The sequence below is a fragment of the Eurytemora carolleeae genome, unplaced genomic scaffold (genome assembly GCF_000591075.1).
Source record: "Eurytemora carolleeae unplaced genomic scaffold, Eaff_2.0 scaffold27, whole genome shotgun sequence".
In the NCBI taxonomy this organism is placed as follows: domain Eukaryota; kingdom Metazoa; phylum Arthropoda; class Copepoda; order Calanoida; family Temoridae; genus Eurytemora; species Eurytemora carolleeae.
The window spans coordinates 299,302-319,164 of record NW_019396259.1 but is presented as its reverse complement, the minus strand read 5'-3'; the positions used below and the strand labels follow the sequence as shown (position 1 = coordinate 319,164).

General features: G+C 34.3%; 1 protein-coding gene and 1 long non-coding RNA gene across 2 annotated transcripts; both read left to right on the top strand.

Moving 5' to 3' along the window:
* Positions 1 to 88: 88 nt before the first annotated feature.
* Positions 89 to 6,409, top strand: LOC111699538 (uncharacterized). The gene is made up of 4 exons (XR_002764772.1): positions 89 to 288; positions 2,181 to 2,255; positions 4,352 to 4,505; positions 6,324 to 6,409. It is a non-coding gene; the product is annotated as an uncharacterized LOC111699538 (long non-coding RNA).
* A 908-nt stretch (positions 6,410 to 7,317) lies between these two features.
* LOC111699537 (homeodomain-interacting protein kinase 2) lies at positions 7,318 to 19,692 on the top strand. The gene is made up of 10 exons (XM_023470238.1): positions 7,318 to 7,505; positions 8,528 to 8,628; positions 9,644 to 9,744; positions 10,668 to 10,912; positions 11,452 to 11,475; positions 12,385 to 12,528; positions 12,778 to 13,191; positions 13,667 to 13,886; positions 14,543 to 14,755; positions 16,859 to 19,692. The coding sequence occupies exons 1-10, from the start codon at positions 7,419 to 7,421 to the stop codon at positions 17,953 to 17,955; spliced, it is 2,646 nt and encodes an 881-aa protein (XP_023326006.1). The 5' UTR covers positions 7,318 to 7,418; the 3' UTR covers positions 17,956 to 19,692.
* Positions 19,693 to 19,863: the final 171 nt, after the last annotated feature.

Genomic DNA, 19,863 nt, shown 5'->3' with positions numbered 1-19,863 from the left:
CCAAGACTGACAACATTTAGTAACTCTTTGTCATCACTTTTCGTAATTAATTCTTGATTTTGTTCCTTGAGTTTGTTATTGTTAACCGTATGTTTTCATTTTTTTCAGAGACAAAACTATGTGAAAAATTAGAAGTGAATAACATTTTCGGCCCGGCCTTTTGTCTCTACCTCGTTCTTAATCTTTTAAAGTTCCTTGAATTTTTTACTATCAATATTGTAAATACGCATAAACTACGCAATTCAACAACTTAAGAAGATACAACATATAAACAAACACCTATACAACGTAAGTATATTTCTTAATACTTATTTTATATTTTTTACTGAGTTTGTGAAGTGGATATATTATTATTTTATATCAAGATTAGAAAGAATTTATTCGAAAATTAATTCAGAAATCAAATTACTCTAAACTGTCGAAACTTTTTTAGTATTTTTATGTATTTTAACGTTTTTGTTGCATGGAAGATATTATCAATGCATACATCGGTCGAATTTGGAATTATCGACCCAATATTCACGAACCCCATGCGTGACTTCGCTCCTATCAATTTTGTACATTTAGAATTAGTTTACACTGAAAATACTTTAAGTTTAGTTCTGTCCTAAAAGTGTTTCTTACGTATCAATATTAATGCAGGGGTGTATTCAGGGAAGTACCCTGGTAATTTTTACCAGAACTATTTTTGGACCCCTCCCCCCCCCACCTTCTTTCAATTTTGTACATGGATCTCATATGTCACATGGATGGTCACATCACCTTTCCCCCTAGCCTGTCCTAGCCGCAGCGCTCGGCCCAGAAATTGTCTTAACCTAACCCTATAATAACAAGCAAATATTAATTTTACTCAAAAATAAGTGGTCATGCACAAAATTGATAGGAGGGGGGGGGGGGTCCAAAAATTATTCTCTCGGACAGCCCCAGTACCCCCTCCTTGTGGGGAAATAATTTTTGAATGTAAATTGTCCAAACTTGCAAAAAAAGGTTTTACTCTCACAGGTAGAAAAACTCGGGATTGGAAATTAATTTCGATATATTTTATATCCTCTTCAGTCCTACAGAAAATGACCAAAATTATTACAAATTGAAAATAAAGTTAATGTAACAAATAACTTTCTAGAAATTTATAAAAAAGTAAGCTAATTAGGGGAGGTGGTTTTTTTAAGTGGAATGAAAAAATGAAAAGTGTAAAATAATAATAATAATTTTTGAAGAGCTGGGGGGGAAAAAAGTTTTTTTAATCCGTATTAATAATTAATACCCAATAATTTATTTGTTTTCTCCCATTATTCATTTATTTTTTCCATTTCTGCGAATTAAACCCTAAAACAGGCTGAGGCTTTTTAATTGCACTTGAATTATAAATTCATGTTTAAATATTCAGGTTTAGAATTGTGTTATGGTGAATATATTAATATTATAATATTCTAGTTTGGTGGTATGGTGATTACATTAATATTATAATATTATAGGGTTCAATAACATCTATCTCCGCAATTTAATCTTTGCCGATATAGCTTTTTGTTGTTTTCGTCTACACATTTATTAAAACCAAAAAATCAAAATGTACATATCGTTTATATATATATAAAGTTTGTTTTTATTTGTTCCTGTACTTTTTGATCAATAAATAGATTTGAATAATAATAATAATATTATAGGTGTAGCATGGTGGTATGGTGAATATATTAATATTATAATATTCTAGGTGTAGAATGGTGGGATGGTGAAAATACTANATATTAATATTACAATATTCTAGGTGTAGAATGGTGGTATGGTGAATATATTAATATTATAATATTCTAGGTGTAGAATGGTGGTATGGTGATTATATTAATATTACAATATTCTAGGTGTAGAATGGTAGGATGGTCAATATATTAATATTATAATATTCTAGGTGTAGAATGGTAGGATGGTCAATATATTAATATTATAAAATTATAGTTGTACAATGGTGGTGTGGTGAATATATTGATATTATAATATTCTAGGTGTAGAATGGTGGTATGGTGAATATATTAATATTCTAGGTGTAGAATGGTGGTATGGTGAATATATTAATATTATAATATTCTAGGTGTACAATGGTGGTATGGGGAATATATTAATATTACAATATTCTAGGTGTAGAATGGTGGTATGGTGAATATATTAATATTATAATATTCTAGGTGTAGAATGGTGGGATGGTGAAAATACTAAACAATATTATTTCCAGCAAGGAATGTTCATTTCTCCCCACACAGGTATGTTTTGGTTTTGGGATTATGCACTGTTGATGCAAATTCTTTTAGCCCTTCATTTAAATGATCCCCAGTGCCAATACATTACAGGGAAATTAGCGAAAGCTTGGCAACCATGGTATTAATGTTGTGATTAATTATTGTTTTTAATCCTAATTTAAAATTTTGCCAGTAAATTAACAAAAAATCGAGTTTTCTTATAGAGAAATTTGTATGTGAAAAAAAGAAACTTTTAAGGTATATAGTTCATCAAGGGAAAACAGATGAACATATTTTAATTGAAATATTTTATTTTCCACCGTAGGAAATGGGGGGAAAGCAAGCCACACCCGTAGCGCTTCCTATCCACATTTTATTAACAAACATAGACTTGCCGCATAGCGCTTCCTTAGCCACACCCAAATAGCTTCGGTGAAAATGTCACTCTTAAATGCTGTTTTAAAGAGGAATGCATCGTTTATTTCAGATTCTGAAGACGTCATGGCATCTTTTATAACCTATATTCATTTAACATAGTTTTATTTGGTAATATAAGTAAAAGTTCTGGCTCATTGGACCAAAAGTTGTTAAAATTGTGATCGGAACAGTGTTTCAGTGTAAATCTTGAGCTGTGGCATGTGCTCTAACCCAAATAGCTTCGATTCCACACTGTAAAGACGACCTGAAACTATTCAAATTTGAGGATTCCCAGGTTAAATTAAGTCTTTACCTTGAGTATAACCTTTCTATGGCTTCATCAATGATTCGGCAAAAGAAAAGAACAAGTTTACAGTGGCAGGAAATCATAAATATAAAAAAGGCCATATGTAAAGACGATTTTTTCCAAGAATTTAAATATTTTTATACTTTTATATGCCTTAAGAAGTAGTTACAACAAAATAGTTGCGTGGGGGTATATAGTATTGTGAAACTAAGTTATGAAACTAAGGAACTTTCTTCCTGAAAATGCATTAATTTTTAATATAAATTAGGTTTGCAGTTTTCTTGCGATTCCCTCATTAACCACAATTTTTCGTATATTTGGGCTGATGTTAATCTTCTTTAGACATGTTTTTGAAATTGAGGAGAAGTTCAATCTTTTCAAGAAACAATTTAGTTTTGTGAAGGATAAAACTCTATTTTGTATCGATTGACGTCGCGTGCCGTTGCCAAATGGGAGTTTATTAGTCATTTACGGATGAAATTAGGCATTTAAAATTAAGACATTTTGCCGGTAGCTATTTCGGTGTGGCTAAGGAAGCGCTACGGGTTGCTTGCCTTCTCCCCTCGTAGGTATTTTGCAATTTGCATCTTTGCAATCTCGCTCCTAAAATGTTCTGCGTAAATACTTGAACTGATATGGATAGATAGTCAGATAAGCAGAAAATAGATAAACTTAATTAGATAGATAGATTGGGAGTATTTTTAATGGCTAATTTGATAAGATTGTGTTTGAATAAACAATGTTTACATTATCAATGAATAGCGGTTGAAGAAGTAGGATGGGGGTATGTTTATATTAGAAAGGAAGGAGGGGGTGGGGTAGTTTGTTGCTTTCTTTATTCAAGCAGGTGTTTACATTTTAGGAGTAAGTTTTTATTTTTTCGGTGATCAATAAAGCAGTGCTTAGGATTCGGATCCGTTGGATCCACAAGACTTTAGCTTTCTGGATCCGGATCCGCTGAAAAATGCGGATCCGGATCCAGGGGTATCAACCAAAAACTGCAAAAAATAACTTTTTTACTCTTAAACCCCAAATCTTAACTTTTAAAAAAATGGGAGAGATTATATAAATTTTCCTCATTTAAGCGAAAAAAATAAAATAATATTTGAAAATTATTTCTTGTTTAAAAATTCAGTATCCGCATAAAAATTAAATGGATCCTAAGCACTGGTTGTAAATATGAAAATTATATATCATTTGACAATCTTATGATCTTCAATATACTGCTGTAGTCATGAAATATCCACTTATTATATTTTAAGTAGAATCTGATACGATACAGAATACTAATCTCAACCCCCGAGCTGGTTTCGTGAGTCTTTTGTGCTTATCGATCGAAATATAAATATTGACATCGATAGATTTTGTAATATTTTAAAAAACGCTTTTTTTTTAGGAAACAACAGTTCCAGTACTTCTCTTAACGTTAAGAAGCGCCGAGTGGAGTTGGGTGTGTGCGGGGGTGGGGGCGCCCCTCCCCCCGCTCACAGTTTAGGCTACCACCCTCCTTCTGTTATTGTTGCATCGGAAAGACACACCAACGGCACCAGGTAATTAATTGATTTATCATCCTAAATCTTCCAAATTAATTATTTACTGCATTTGCGACTAGTCGTGGGGTCTGTCCCCTCCTATCAATTTTCTACATTTGGTAACTTTTTTCAGCAAAATTATTATTATTTATTTATTATTATTTTAGTGTAAGGTTAGGTTAGGTTTAGCCAATTTCTGGACCGATCGCTTTGGCTAGGGCAGGCTAGGGGGCCGAGCGCCGCGGCTAGGATAGGCTAGGGGGCCGGGCGCTGCGGCCANTTCAAAAATTGTTCTCTAGGAATTGTCGTGTACACTTTTCAAATTTCCAACTGAAAAAATCCACAAAAATACTAATGAAAAATTCGCGAATATGTTTTCAACTGAAGAGAATAAGGTTTGTCACTTAACATTATTATTTTTGACACTTTGAGTCTTTGTTTTCGACCATGTTTTTCCTTGCGACACGTTTTTTCCTGAAACGATGCGGCGCAATTTTAATCAAGATTTTTCCTGATTTTAATTCCTTTTGTTTTAATGTTATGTTGATCAAATCAATCAGCGGCTTTATCGAGAAATGGAATTAAAATGCAACAGGCCAAGTGCCTTAAAATATCGGGGTTATTGGTTCATATCTTTAATTAAGACGAAATATAATTTTGTAAAATCAAGAATAATAACTTTGCGATCGAATTCGAAGTCGACAAGTAAAGTGTTCGAACGCAAAGAAACCCCTTTTCCAAGAACGTAAGTTTACATTTTCATTTCCTTATGTTCCATATAAATCTATTATATAAATGTTTACATAAGCATTATGCATCCAGTCGGTTTTAGCGCAGTGTCATGTCATCAAAAAAATCTAATATTTGATGGATTTCGAATGTCATCACTTGTTTAAATCTTATCTTAAAAGGACTTAATATTTAAATTAATCTTATACTTTTGGTTATTAATTTATTTCATGCCGTAGATCTATTATACCTTTTTGCTTTCTTGTGTATATAACTGTCTGTCTACCAGGCTTTTTGTATGTGAGTGGAGGGCTTCATTTTACACAAGTGATTCTTGCATCATCATTTCTCCAGCATTGATGTAATATCCTAGCATTCGTGTCATGCTTACCGTATACACACTGCATACACACTGCACAACTGCATTCACAACCAGACAATATACTTAATATACTCTAGCATTGATGTGATATCCTAGCATTCGTGTCATGCTTACCGTATACACACTGCATAAACACTGCACAACTGCATTCACAACCAGACAATATACTTAATATACTTTAGCATTGATGTGATATCCTAGCATTCGTGTCATGCTTACCGTATACACACTGCATACACACTGCACAACTGCACATTTACAACCAGACAATATGCTTAATATACTCTAGCATTGATGTAATATCCTAGCATTCGTGTCATGCTTACCGTATACACACTGCATACACACTACACAACTGCACATTCACAACCAGACAATATACTTAATATACTTTAGCATTGATGTGATATCCTAGCATTCGTGTCATGCTTACACACTGCACAACTGCATTCACAACCAGACAATATACTTAATATACTCTAGCATTGATGTGATATCCTAGCATTCGTGTCATGCTTACACACTGCATACACACTGCACAACTGCATTCACAACCAGACATTATACTTAATATACTCCAGCATTGATGTGATATCCTAGCATTCGTGTCATGCTTACCGTATACACACTGCATACACACTACACAACTGCACAATCACAACCAGACAATATACTTAATATACTCGTTTAACCTTTTTGAGATAAATCACTTTACTTTTTTTTAGAATTAAAACAGAACGCAGTAGTGGAGCCCCTGTTAAGAGGCGAGCAGGTACTTTTAAACTGTACATTATTTAGTTTTTTATTTTTTGGGGATGCTCTTGACGGGGAAAAAGAAATAAAGTTTTAGTGATAAGTTTAAAAAAAATCTTGCTTGTTTATGTCCAATTTAAAATTCGGTGTTCATAATAATCCAAACCTCAGAGTAAATAAACTAGTTGTTAGTTCCACATTTTTTAACATATATTTTGGTCGGGATTGACCTCTTTTCATAAAAGCCCCTCCCCCTCTCCAAATCTTCAAAAATTAAAAAATCGTAAATATACGACCCTTGGTTTATGCTGAAAAAAATTGAACTTGTTTGAAGATTTCATAACTTTGAGGAATTTATATATGATACGATGGTCTGAATCTTTGTTTTTTATTAATTTAAATTGAACATTTGTATGAGTTCCCTTTCTTTAACTCTCTTCTAGATTATTTGACAAAATAATAAAATATGTATTTTTAAATCTCTAAATTCTAAATAAATGTTTTTTATCTGAAGAGAGCATTCAAAGATTCAAAGAGGGGTTCCATTTTACCTTTATCGGTCCGGGTACCATTTAAACCTTAGTCAAATCAAGATCGACTAAAATATCCTCGTTCTCCTATAACAAAATAGATAATTTTAAAGGGAATGTAGGAGATGTCCTATTTAATGTAAGGGGGTGGGGGGTCCTGCCTTTATTTTTGGTTTAAATCATCCAATTTTTTGGCTGCACGCCTAATTAGTGATCTATTTTCCTAAAATAAAAATAATAACATTTGACACTTACGACCTCTAATGACCTATAATGACCTTGATAATTAGAAAAAAATTCAATTATGGCTTCATGCATATCAAACGAAAGCTAGGAACCCAGGCAATTCAGAAGTAGCATCGAATTCAGTGTTTGACCTTCTAATCACCTCTAACGACCTACGTTGCATTGTTTGATGTTGGGTGAAAAAAAATAATATTGAATTTTGTTTCTAGCCAAGAAAATGCCGACGAGTTTAACTTTGTGCGGGCCTACGAGTGCTTCACGCATAAGAACCACACCTGCCTCGTCTTCGAGATGTTGGAGCAGAATCTTTACGATTTCTTGAAACAGAACAAGTTTCAACCTTTACCTCTTAAATATATTCGTCCCATCACTCATCAGGTACAGTGTACACATAGGTTAGGTAAGGATCCATTTATTTTTTATCCGGATCCGGATACTGGAACCGTAGTTTGAACATATGGACCTAGTTCATTAATTTTTCTTTTAAAAGGTGCGTAGGATCAGCAACTGTTAGGCTTCTTGGATCCGAATCCGCTCGGATCCGTATCCAAGGGGATAATTGTTAACCTAAGCCTTTTAATTAAATAATCTCATTTCTTAAATCGCAAACTTAAATTTCCTAATCTCTTAATTGTTCAGTAAAAATATAAGCGAAAAACGAAGAAAAAGTTAGAAAGTTTTTTCTTCATTTAAACAAATTGAAAATCTTCTAAAAGTGTTTCGGGTTTTTGAACCGGATCCGTTTTTTTCAGGACGGATCCAGGGTACTGGTCCGAGTCCGTATCAAAATGAAATGGATCCTATGCTCCTAAGCACGGCTTTTTAAGTTCTGTGAAGGGGGGGGGGGCACAATACGTATTACTCCGGAAAATTTAAAAAGTGTTTAAACATAACTTAGAATTGTAGTAGAAAGCTGATTTTTTGCATGTGATCTATAAATTATGTATTCGGAGAATACAATATTAACAAGATTTTACTAACTTTTTTTCGTTAAGCCTTAAATAATCTCAAAATTTTATCTATTTTCTTCTAAATTTCACATTTGTGATATCTCCCTTAAAAATGTGCGTTTCGAGAGCCATACGTTTTTTTCACTGTTGAAATTTAGCAACTTTGATCCGGATCCGCATAACTTTGAGAATCTGGAATCACAAATGTGAAATTTAGAAGAAAATAGATACATTTTTGAGATTATTTAAGGCTTAACGAAAAAAGTTCGTAAAAGCTTGTTAATATTGTATTCTCCGAAATTCGCATGATTTGATTTGATTAAAATTTAAAGCTTTTAAGCATAACATTTTTTTATTATTCTTGAGAATATGCAACAATGACCTCATGTATAATGTACAATGTATATTGTTACATTTTGTAAACAGTTTTGAACTATAATTATTTACTAGGTTTTGACTGCTCTACTGAAACTGAAACAGCTTGGTTTGATCCATGCAGATCTTAAACCAGAGAATATTATGTTGGTAGATCCAACCCGTCAACCTTACAGGTAGATAATAGTAATATGTTGGTAAATCCAACCCGTCAACCATACAGGTAGATAATAGTAATATAATGCTGGTAGATCCGACTCGTCAACCTTAAAGGTAGATAACAGTAATATAATGCTGGTGGATCCAACCCGTCAACCTTACAGGTAGATAACAGTAATACAATGCTGGTAGATCAAACCCGTCAACCTTACAGGTAGATAACAGTAATATAATACTGGTAGATCCAACCCGTCAACCTTACAGGTAGATAACGGTAATATAATGCTGGTAGATCCAACCCGTCAACCTTACAGGTAGATAACAGTAATATAATGCTGGTAAATCCAACCCGTCAACCTTACAGGTAGATAACAGTAATATAATGCTTGTAGATCATACCCGTCAACCTTACAGGTAGAAACCAGTAATATAATGCTGGTGGATCCAACCCGTCAACCTTACAGGTAGATAACAGTAATACAATGCTGGTAGATCAAACCCGTCAACCTTACAGGTAGATAACAGTAATATAATGCTGGTAGATCAAACCCGTCAACCTTACAGGTAGATACCAGTAATATTATTCTGGTAGATCAAACCCATCAACCTTTTAGGTAGATATCCAGAAATATGCTGGTAGATTCAGATTTCAATTTGTCCTAATTCTGAGATATCTTATTCGCTCTTCTGAAAAAAAAAAAACATTTTTAGCATCAAAAAGAGCATATAAAACAGAGGACTAGATTTGTCCTTAAAATCGTGGTGGATGTAGAAGTCTGAGTTCATTAATATCTTGTATGATATCCTGCTCGTCAAATTAACTATATTGACATTTTTTGTAAATGCTGAGGGAAAAAAGTTTAATGTTAAGTTCTGTTTTACTTTTTAATCTGAAATGATTTGTTGAAACTAAATGTTCTCTCTCTCACTTTTCTAGGAATTGTTTAAACCCAACTTTATTGAATAAACTTTAATGTTGTCTGTAAATTGTAAATACGAGAGTACATCTATTCTAAAATTGTTTGTTTTTAGGGTAAAAGTTATTGACTTCGGAAGTGCAAGTCATGTGAGTAAAGCAGTCTGTAACACCTACCTTCAATCAAGATACTATAGGGCCCCAGAGATTATTCTTGGTAATAATATACTCTTAAAATTCAATTGTTTAGAATTCATTTTTATATTTCACACTTAATCAAACCAATAAAATAACTAAAATAAATCATTTCTCCCCCTCCCTACTTAAAAAATATTCTTTTGGGTAAAGTATTTAAGAGTGTAAAATAAACCAGTGCTTTTGATCCGGTTCCGGATCCGCAAAAATATGCGGATCACGGATCCGGATCCAAGGGGTAAATTATCAACCAAAACCTTCAAAAATAAACTTTTTTACTCCTAAACCCCAAATCTGAACATTTGAAAAAAGAGAGATTATAAAAATTTCCTCATTTCTGAATGGTTCATCAAGTTTTAGGATACAAGTAAGCGAAAAAAAAATAAAATAAAAGTTTGAAAATTATTTTTTGTTTAAGAAATTCAGTAAATCTTAAAGAAATGACCTGGATCCGGATCCGCATCAAAATTAAATGGATCCTGAGCACTGAAAAAAAAACTTTTCAGTTGAGGTCAAATTAAGCATTGAAATTGATTTTCCTTTCTTTTAATTACATGAATAAATCCCATAAATGCTTAATTTGTCCGAATTTCTGGCCTGGATTACACATGCTTGGGAACCCAGCTTTGCCTGATAACTGATCTTTTACAATACAAATCGACCCACTGAACTTAAAATTTGTAAGCAAAGTTGAAAATATTCTCGTCGTTCCCGATTAAAATTTGAAACAAATCTATCAAGGGGTTCCTGAGTTATGATCGGACAAACAATATACATAGATGATTGGGCTTTAATTGCGGATTTTGAGGCTCTGATTATTTAGAAATTATGCTTTTAGCGTTTTATGCTTCACCGATTTTTTCGTACATTTTGGTGGGCTTCATTTTATAAAATAAACGCCTTGACAAAGTTGAGATTATTTATATTTATTCAATCCTTGACTAGGTCTCCCGTTCTGTGAGGCGATAGATATGTGGTCCCTGGGTTGTGTAGTAGCAGAACTATTCCTGGGTTGGCCCCTGTATCCTGGTAGCAGTGAATATGATCAGATCCGGTATATATCCCAGACACAGGGACTACCAGCTGAACATATGCTCAATAACGCCAGTAAAACCGTCAAGTTCTTCTACAGGGATAGAGATACCAGCTATCCTTTCTGGAGACTCAAAACTCCAGAAGAACATGAAGGGGTGAGTTTAAATCACTTTTTTTTCCAAAGTTGTAAATATTTAAAACTGTTTTAGAAACTTTAAATATTTGATGAATTTGCTAACTTAAGTGCATTCTTTTATAGTTGAAGCCAGCCAAAAGTTTAAATGTCTTTATTATTCTATGATTTTACGTTAAATTTCAGAAGATCGCTGTCAGGCATTTTTTATGCTAATAGTTATTTTAATATTCTGGTGTTAAGAGAACAATGTGTAGTTGAGAAATATATCGAGATTAAGGAAAGGGAGATAAAAATTAGGACGTATACCTTTAAATTTTGGAAACAAAGATGAGTTCAAGGATGTTTAGGAAACTAAGATGAAGACTGAAGAGTAAGGAGGCTTGGAAGAATATATTGAATTTTTAGGAAACTATGATTGAAAGTAAGGAAGTTAGGAAATATATCTTGAATGTTTAGGAAACTAAGATGAAGAGTAAGAAAGTTAGGAAGTATATCTTGAATGTTTAGGAAACTAAGATGAAGAGTAAGGAGGCTAGGAAGTATATCTTGAATGTTTAGGAAACTAAGATGAAGAGTAAGGAGGTAGGAAGTATATCTTGAATGTTTAGGAAACTAAGATGAAGAGTAAGGAGGCTAGGAAGTATATCTTAATGTTTAGGAAACTAAAATAAAGCGTAAGGAAGTTAAGAAGTATATCTTGAATGTTTAGGAAACTAAGATGAAGAGTAAGGAAGTTAAGAAGTATATCTTAATGTTTAGGAAACTATGATTGAAAGTAAGGAAGTTAGGAAATATATCTTAATGTTTAGGAAACTAAGATGAAGAGTAAGAAAGTTAGGAAGTATATCTTAATGTTTAGGAAACTAAAATAAAGCGTAAGGAAGTTAAGAAGTATATCTTGAATGTTTAGGAAACTAAGATAAAGAGTAAGGAGGCCAGGAAGTATATCTTGAATGTTTAGGAAACTAATATGAAGAGTAAGGAAGTTAAGAAGTATATCTTAATGTTTAGGAAACTAAGATTAAGAGTAAGGAAGTTAGGAAGTATATCTTAATGTTTAGGAAACAAAGATGAAGAGTAAGGAAGTTAAGAAGTATATCTTGAATGTTTAGGAAACTAAGATAAAGAGTAAGGAGGCTAGGAAGTATATCTTGAATGTTTAGGAAACTAATATGAAGAGTAAGGAGGCTAGGAAGTATATCTTGAATGTTTAGGAAACTAAGATAAAGAGTAAGGAGGCTAGGAAGTATATCTTGAATGTTTAGGAAACTAAGATGAAGAGTAAGGAGGCTAGGAAGTATATCTTGAATGTTTAGGAAACTTAGATAAAGAGTAAGGAGGCTAGGAAGTATATCTTGAATGTTTAGGAAACTAAGATAAAGAGTAAGGAGGCTAGGAAGTATATCTTGAATGTTTAGGAAACTAAGATAAAGAGTAAGGAGGCTAGGAAGTATATCTTGAATGTTTAGGAAACTAAGAAAGAGTAAGGAGGCCAGGAAGTATATCTTCAACTGTCTGGAAGATATGGGCCAGGTTAATGTTCCCACAGATCTTGAGAGAGGTGAACTTCTGGCAGAGAAGGTTGATAGAAGAGAGTTCATTGATCTACTCAAGCGGATGCTAACTATGGATCAGGTTAGCTTCAAAATAAACTAATACCAGAAAAAAACTCAATTTCGCAAAAGGGGGGTTTATGAAAAGATAGAACTAACCCATCCCATCATTGATTTAGTTTGATTATAACACACGGGGAACAAATTTAAATTTAGAGATATGAACTTTAATTCAGCTTTGTCTTATATCATATTGGGTTTATTTTTCATTTCTAGCTTCTATGAAATTTAAAGGATAGATAAACCCTAAGTCCATTATTTTTTAATTTAGGAGAGAAGAATAACGCCGAGTGAGGCGTTGAATCACCCCTTCGTTACAATGGCGCACATGGCGGATTACGCGCACTGTTCCAACGTAAAGTCGAGCGCGCAGAAGATGGAAATCTGTAAACGATCTCCAGTAACCCCTGCGCAAACTCACGCCGCTGCAGCTACTTTAATGGCGGCGGGAGTTCGAAGTGGAAACGTGACCCTGACCTTTAACAACCAATTGAGTCGGTCAGCAGCATCGGTGGTGAATGGACGTGCAGTGTTGGAGAGATCAGCGGCGTACGATGCGCATTTCCAGGCTGCTAGCGCAGCACAGTTGGTTCCTGGTGCATTACTACCTGTACCCAGCTATCCAGCAGCTTCTCCTACAGGAAACCGGGGAGCTGTTGTGGCAGTTGGTGGAGGACTTGGACAGGTACATTATATCCGCTAACCGCTCAGTCAGTCAAGAGACCCTCTAATTATTGAGTGTAAAGTCCGATTCACATTTCTATTGATCTATTAGGCCTGAGTTATTCTAGGTATTCAGCCTTAAAATTGATTATTTTAAATATTTCTTTTTGAAATAACTAACGGATTTCTGCATCAGTGGAAAATCCTAAATCAGATTTTAACACTTGGGTTCGAACAGCGACGAATATCTCCTAATTGTTACCAAGTTAAACGTTATAAAAGTACAGTTGTGGACCGGACCTGCAAATTGCAAGTCTTTGATCGAGGAGCCACTTAAAAATACGTTTTCAGCTACTTGAGTTTTATAGAGAAAACATATATATGGATTGTGGAGGACAATTCCCCAAGCCGATTTTATTTTACAAGAACGCCTTGTTAGGCTAATTCATAATTCAATAAATTTGATATAAATAAATAATATTTTTGTTGAATTGTAGGTTCAGCAGTATGTACCAGTAACAATGGTTGAGCAAGGAGGAAGGTTAATGGTTGGAGCAAGTTGGGCAGCTTCCTCAGGTAGACAGATGGCTCTAGTTCCATCCTGGCAGCAGCTTCAGCAGCCTACTCTACAGCAGCCTAGTACTCTATTAGTTCCTGCAGATGAGTGGAGGCGACCTCTACTGGCAGATAATGCTCAAGGAATCAGAATTGCTCAAGGTTAAACCTTTTATTTATAAAAACTAAGATAGTAAACATACATTATACAATATACATAGTTTTCAACGTATTAAATTACATTACTTTTATCTAGATTTATTGTTGAAGTTGAGACTTTAATCAAACTGCATTTTTCTTTTAAATAAATCAAACTTCGTTTAAAGCGGGATTGGGGTGTACAGGTTTCTATAAGAAGTCTTAAATAAATAAATTATACAAAAATTAAAGGTAATATATTAGATTTAGTAAACGTATATGCAAGCTATTTCATACGAAAGTTTTGACCTCTTGGAATAGAAATAAACCTGAAATTAAACTGTCAAATAAAGTGCCATTTCCTTTTGATGTGGATGGATCCGGATCCTGCATCCGCCCTGCAAAAAAAAATTGGATCCGGATCCAGGTCTTAAATATTTCTTTTAACAAAGAAGAATTTTCAAATAATTTCTTTTGTTCCCTTATTTGGACGATGAAACTCGATTAAACTATTCAGATTTGGGTTTTAAGCGCAAAATATGTTTTTCATACAGCTTGTTGATATTTTTCCCTTGGATTCGGATCTGGATTTTTGCGGTTCCGAATCCAGGGAGCAAAAATGTTGCGGATCCAACGGATCCGGATCCTAAGCACTGGAATAAACCTTAACTAATTTCTAGATCCTGGAATTTTTCCTGTAATGTATGAACGACCTCTGGTCCGAGATAACACCCGGAGCAGTAGTTTTAGCTCCGGAGCTAAACGTTCTACTAAACCTGTCCAGCAGCATCAACAGCAGCATCAGCAACAGCAGGGTAGATACGTGAAGAAGGAGATGACTCAGCTTTCTCCTGTCAAGAAGAGGATCAAGGAGAATAAGGATCATTATATTGGTGAGTTCTTAATTCTATTATGTGATTTGTACAATGTTCGACGATTTTTTTTACGAAAAACAAATTTCTTTATTCTTCAATGTATAAACAACTTCCAAAGTCAGCTCAGTTTTATGTTTCTATCCCCCCCCCCCCCTTGTAAGGAAGTAAGGTTATAAATTAACAATTGTTGAATGTTTCTGACGGTATTTTCATCAGATCCCTTAAAATGTGCATACTGCATGTTTTGTTTTTTTAAATATGCATGATTTAGGTAGTTGTCATTTTTCATATTTTCCTTTATGTCTTCTTATAAACTTTTGGCCTGTCCGTCTGTTTGGATCCAAAAATAAGGTCAAAAAGGCTGAACCGGATATTTTTTACAGATAATACATAAAAATTAAAAGTTAGTCTAAAAGAATTGACGATTTTCTGAAACGGCGTAAAAGAAAAAGTCTAATATTGTTTATTTGTAAGAAGTAAAACCCACTCTGGAATGAATTCCATATTTTAAAGGTGTTGGTTTAAATGAGCTATTTTATGGAATTAAACTGAAATTTTTTTTTATTCCTCAAGTGAAACTATAAAGCCTGAGGTTCAAAAATGTAAACCTGAAATTTTATTTAAAAAACTTTTTTTTCCCGCCACCCAGTTTCATTGTATTGTTTATTTTATCCGCCATTAACCATTGTATCCACTAGGTTGGGTTTTATACAATTCATCCAGCTCAATAAGAAATACAACTTTTATGGTTAAAATTGTTCCTTCTGCAGGTTTATTGTCAAATTGCTAAAAAAAAAGTGTTGTATTGTATTTAATATATTTAATAGTTCCGCGGAACTGGCTTTTACTCATCATGATAAACAAATTTACACAAAGAAGGTCAGAAGTTGTAAAATGCACTGTCAATCTAGATTGTTCAAGCACTGAAAAGTGAACAGTTAAATAATTTCAATTTCTCAAAATAAATAATTTCTCATTTTTGAGAAATTATCAATTTAACTCTTTTGCTCCACACTTAACACAAGATTTTATAAAGCAGCCACGAGCTAAAATTCCTTTCATTTGATTTGAGTAACTGTAAAGGGACTCACGTTGTAATATTATGTGACCCATAGGCCTTAAAAGAGAGAAATGCCTAAATCACGACAGTACCTTGAAAACCATAATCTAATTGAAAATGTCGAAGATATTGTAGTGTCTTTCATGCTTGAAAACTATAATCATTTTTATTCATTTTCTCCATAAAAAAAACAGAGGCACTGTCTGATCAAGAATGAATATCAGTTTACAGTAAAACTATTTTTTTTCATTATAAATAAATTTGAGCATTTGCTAGCCGCCTCCCCCACTGGCCTAGTGGTTAGTTTTTTTTTCAAAAGTTTGAACCTCAAATAGGACGGAGGGAAAATCTTTGATTTTTGATGCGCACAAAAATACACGCCTTTTACTCTGTTAATCTTGATGTGTTAGTTTTTTTTATAATAGAATTTTTTTATTTCTGGAAGTCACCAATGTCCAACACATAAGTTTAAATAATCGTGAGCATTTTTATGTTTATTTTTATTTTGTAAATCTTTTGCTTTCCTTTACTTTTGAAATTTGATTGAAAGTAAATATTCTGATTGTTTCCATTGTTCACATCCTTTCCAAACTAAACACGAAAATGAGATACCTTCCGAAAAGTTTAAATTTATTTTCTTCCAAAACATGACCTCCCCCTCCCTTATCTGTTTTCCCGTAATAGTTTTAGTATGATTGATAAATTGACAAGGTTTTGGTTGAATTTGTTTGATTCAAATCTGTATCATTCAAGTTTTTTTGTTTATTTATTTGAAAGTGACATTTTTTGTAACTCCTCGTGACCCTCCATTTTATTAATCAATGCTCGAATTATGACGTCACTAACCCTAATTTGACCTATTGTATGGAGGAGTTATTTCACATTTTCCCCATGAAATAGAGAAACTATCAGATAACACTTTTAAGGACAACGTTGTGAATCAGACATGACATTTGATAAATGGAGAAGCAATTAGCGTCTATTCTTTATAGTCTATAGTTGAAGTTCCTTATAAGTTTGAATCTGTATCTGTGTATTTTATAATTTCTCTGTTGTTTCAGTGGCTGAAAACTACTCTGGCCGGCCTACTAGCTGGGAGAAACCAATCTCCGCCAACAATGGTCCTCTAGAGGTTATCACGATATCGGATAGTGAGGACGAGGCCGGACCGGAAATAAAATCTGCCCCATCAGCCGCCGACGTTTCCTCCGGCCAGACTTCCGGTTGTCCCAGCGTTTTGACCCTGACCCCGGTAGCCGCTCCTCCGGCAGACTCTGAACCACCGAGTAATGTGTCAACTCCTAGAGCAGGTTCATGTGTAGCGGAGTCAGGTAAAACTCCGATCAAGGTTGAACCAGTTACCGAGATTACGCCAGGCATGAGTCAGAAGAAACGTCTGCTCGCTAAGGCGCAGAGTGAATGGATTCAGGTGGATCCAAAGACTGAACCTGAAGTTTACTCGGAGAGGGGGAAAGGAGCTCGGCACAGCAGCTACGAGTATCTGGATAGAACTAGAGATGTCCGGTTTGAGAGAGAGGAACGGGAGCGTGCCAGGTTGGATAGGGAACGGGAAGAGCGTGCTAGACTTGACCGTGAGCGCGAAGAGCGTGCTCGAGTTGATAGGGATCGCGAGGATCGTCTCCGGATGGAGCGTGAACGAGACCGAATAGATCGCGAGGAAAGGCTTCAAAGAGAAAGATTGGATCGGGAGAGAATGGAAAGAGAAAGAGCTGAGTTTGATTATCAGACTGCTGCACTTGCTGCTCGAGAACGGGATATACGAGATCAACTGGCAGGAGTAGTTCCTCGTCTTGAACTTGGTCCTCCCCTAGCTCATCAATCCGAGTACGATGTTCACCGTGGTGTTGAGTATATTCAACCTCCCGCTGCACATACTAACCGAGACCTGCTCGCTATACACCGAGCCGGTCAACATTTTGCCCACGGATCCCCGGCCCACGAGAGTCTCTACGCTCCCGCTACCGTTTATGTTACTGCTGCTGGTTACCAACAGATAGCTTTCCCTCCTCCCGCACACCATGCTCGTCCCGTCCTCCCGCCCCAGATGCAGCCTGCTGCTGTATTCCAGCATCCTCCCCTCCATCCTCAGTATGGATATGCTCCCTTGAGTCCTGGTAAAACCAGATACCTTTACTAGGGTATACTAGTAAACAAACTCTTGTAAATATATAGTGCAGCTGGGGGCTCCACACATACTTTTAACTCTTGGTTTAACATTTTTTCTATTTTTCTACCGTAATCGTTAAACCAAGCTTAAACCAGCTTTCTACTACAAATTAACTTTCTTGAAAATTAATAATTATTACAAAATACATTCAGACAAAAATCCGTAAAAAATAGATTCGCCATATTTCCAGTTTTCAGTCCTCTACCCTGGTGAGTCTTTTTCAAGAAAACTTAACAAAATGATTTCTCGAGGTTTATCTTTTAGATCAATCTTTAACTCTTCTTCTGGAGATTTTATATTGTTGTTCAGTGTTTGAATAATTCTGTTAGTGGGTTTTAATATTGTTCTCTTGTAATTCTGTATTAGATTACACTAATGATATAATGTATTACTAATTATAAATGTTCACTGCTATTGGTTAATTATAATTAACCAGAAGGTTGTGTTTTAACGTCCAGTCTGCCCCCAGCATCTTGCTTTGATATATATCTATTAATATCTAATATTCATGTAAATCTATTAATATGATAATTAAGTATACGGCAACTCTAGCGCACTCCATGGATATATTTCAATGTTTTCCGATTCTTGGAGAGATTGTTGTCATTTTATTACATATTTAATCAACACCATTAGAAGGCTTAGCTCCAGGCAGAAGCCTAACACTAAGCAAATGTCGAAAATATAGAAGCTAGCCGTCTTATTATATTCATGTATCCTTATTGTTAATAATCTATATACGTTTCCCTTAATCAACATTTTATCAGAAAACGGTCAAAAAAACTCCAAAAAAAATGTAGCTTAGGGCACGGTTATCTGACGTAGTCTTCGGACAGACTAATATAGTGTTTAATTCCCTTTAAATATATTTCTATATATTCAGTGTTAGTACAAATAATCACCTTGTTATAATTTTAAGTGTTAAAGCTTGTTCGCTCAATCTTTGGGAGTATTTTAGGCCTCGCATTATATTCTCCTTTTTCAAGCATTGTGATGCAGGAGAGGTTTTCAACGTTAAATGTCTAGCGCTGGTTTCTAATATTCCCAAATGCAGGTTTAACCAATGTTTTATTGTTCCTAATGTATTGTGTTACCACGTAATTTCATATTATTGAAGAAATCTTTTTATCCGTCAATAATAATATTAACTTCGTTAATCCCGGAAATTTTCCATTGTGTGATATTGTACAATAATTAAAATTCGCTATAATTATTAATTCTTCATCAATTGTAGAAAATATTCAACATGCCTTAGATGTAAATTAGACTTAATATTAATCTTATTTTAACCTGTGTAGTCAAGGAAACCTTGATTCTTCTTTCTCACACATATTTAATATTTCACAATTTATTAAAATCTACTTATCCAACTGAAAACGTCCCATTTTATTTGATCTCAAAGTATAAGAAAAAAAAAGAAAAAAAATAAATTCCAAAGAAAAATTTTGAAATCAAACCTGAACAAATGGAGTTTAGTTTTTCAAGAGTTGAATCTTGAAACTAAACTAGAATATTCTGTGATTTATCTTTAGCGTTGTAGATACTAGTATGTAAGGTGGAGGGAGGGTATACCCTGGACTCAATATATTCTATATTAATAGATGCATTATTCCACCCTGTTCACTGTGTCACAGTATACCCACCCCTGTATCCACTAATTGTTCATGTTCACCATAATACTGTCAATAAATGTTGGGTATAATCCAATTATGTTATTTAAGTCTAAAACTTCCTTACTTTGAGTCTTGACGGGACAAGTCAAGTCAAGTTACCTTCCATGCGAAGATGGCAATGCCAGATTCACAACGGTACCCATGAAACATTTATCTGATCAATCAGGTAAAAAATGTAGTTTTTCTAGATTACTAATTTACCAGA

What these genes read in the sequence shown, in the direction of transcription:
- LOC111699537 (XM_023470238.1), top strand. Translation starts at nt 7,419, where the DNA reads ATGTTGGAGCAGAATCTTTACGATTTCTTGAAACAGAACAAGTTTCAA. An exon ending in GGCCCCAGAGATTATTCTTG is followed by an intron (nt 9,745 to 10,667) that starts GTAATAATATAC and finishes ATCCTTGACTAG; the next exon opens with GTCTCCCGTTCTGTGAGGCG. An exon ending in GGATGCTAACTATGGATCAG is followed by an intron (nt 12,529 to 12,777) that starts GTTAGCTTCAAA and finishes TTTTTAATTTAG; the next exon opens with GAGAGAAGAATAACGCCGAG.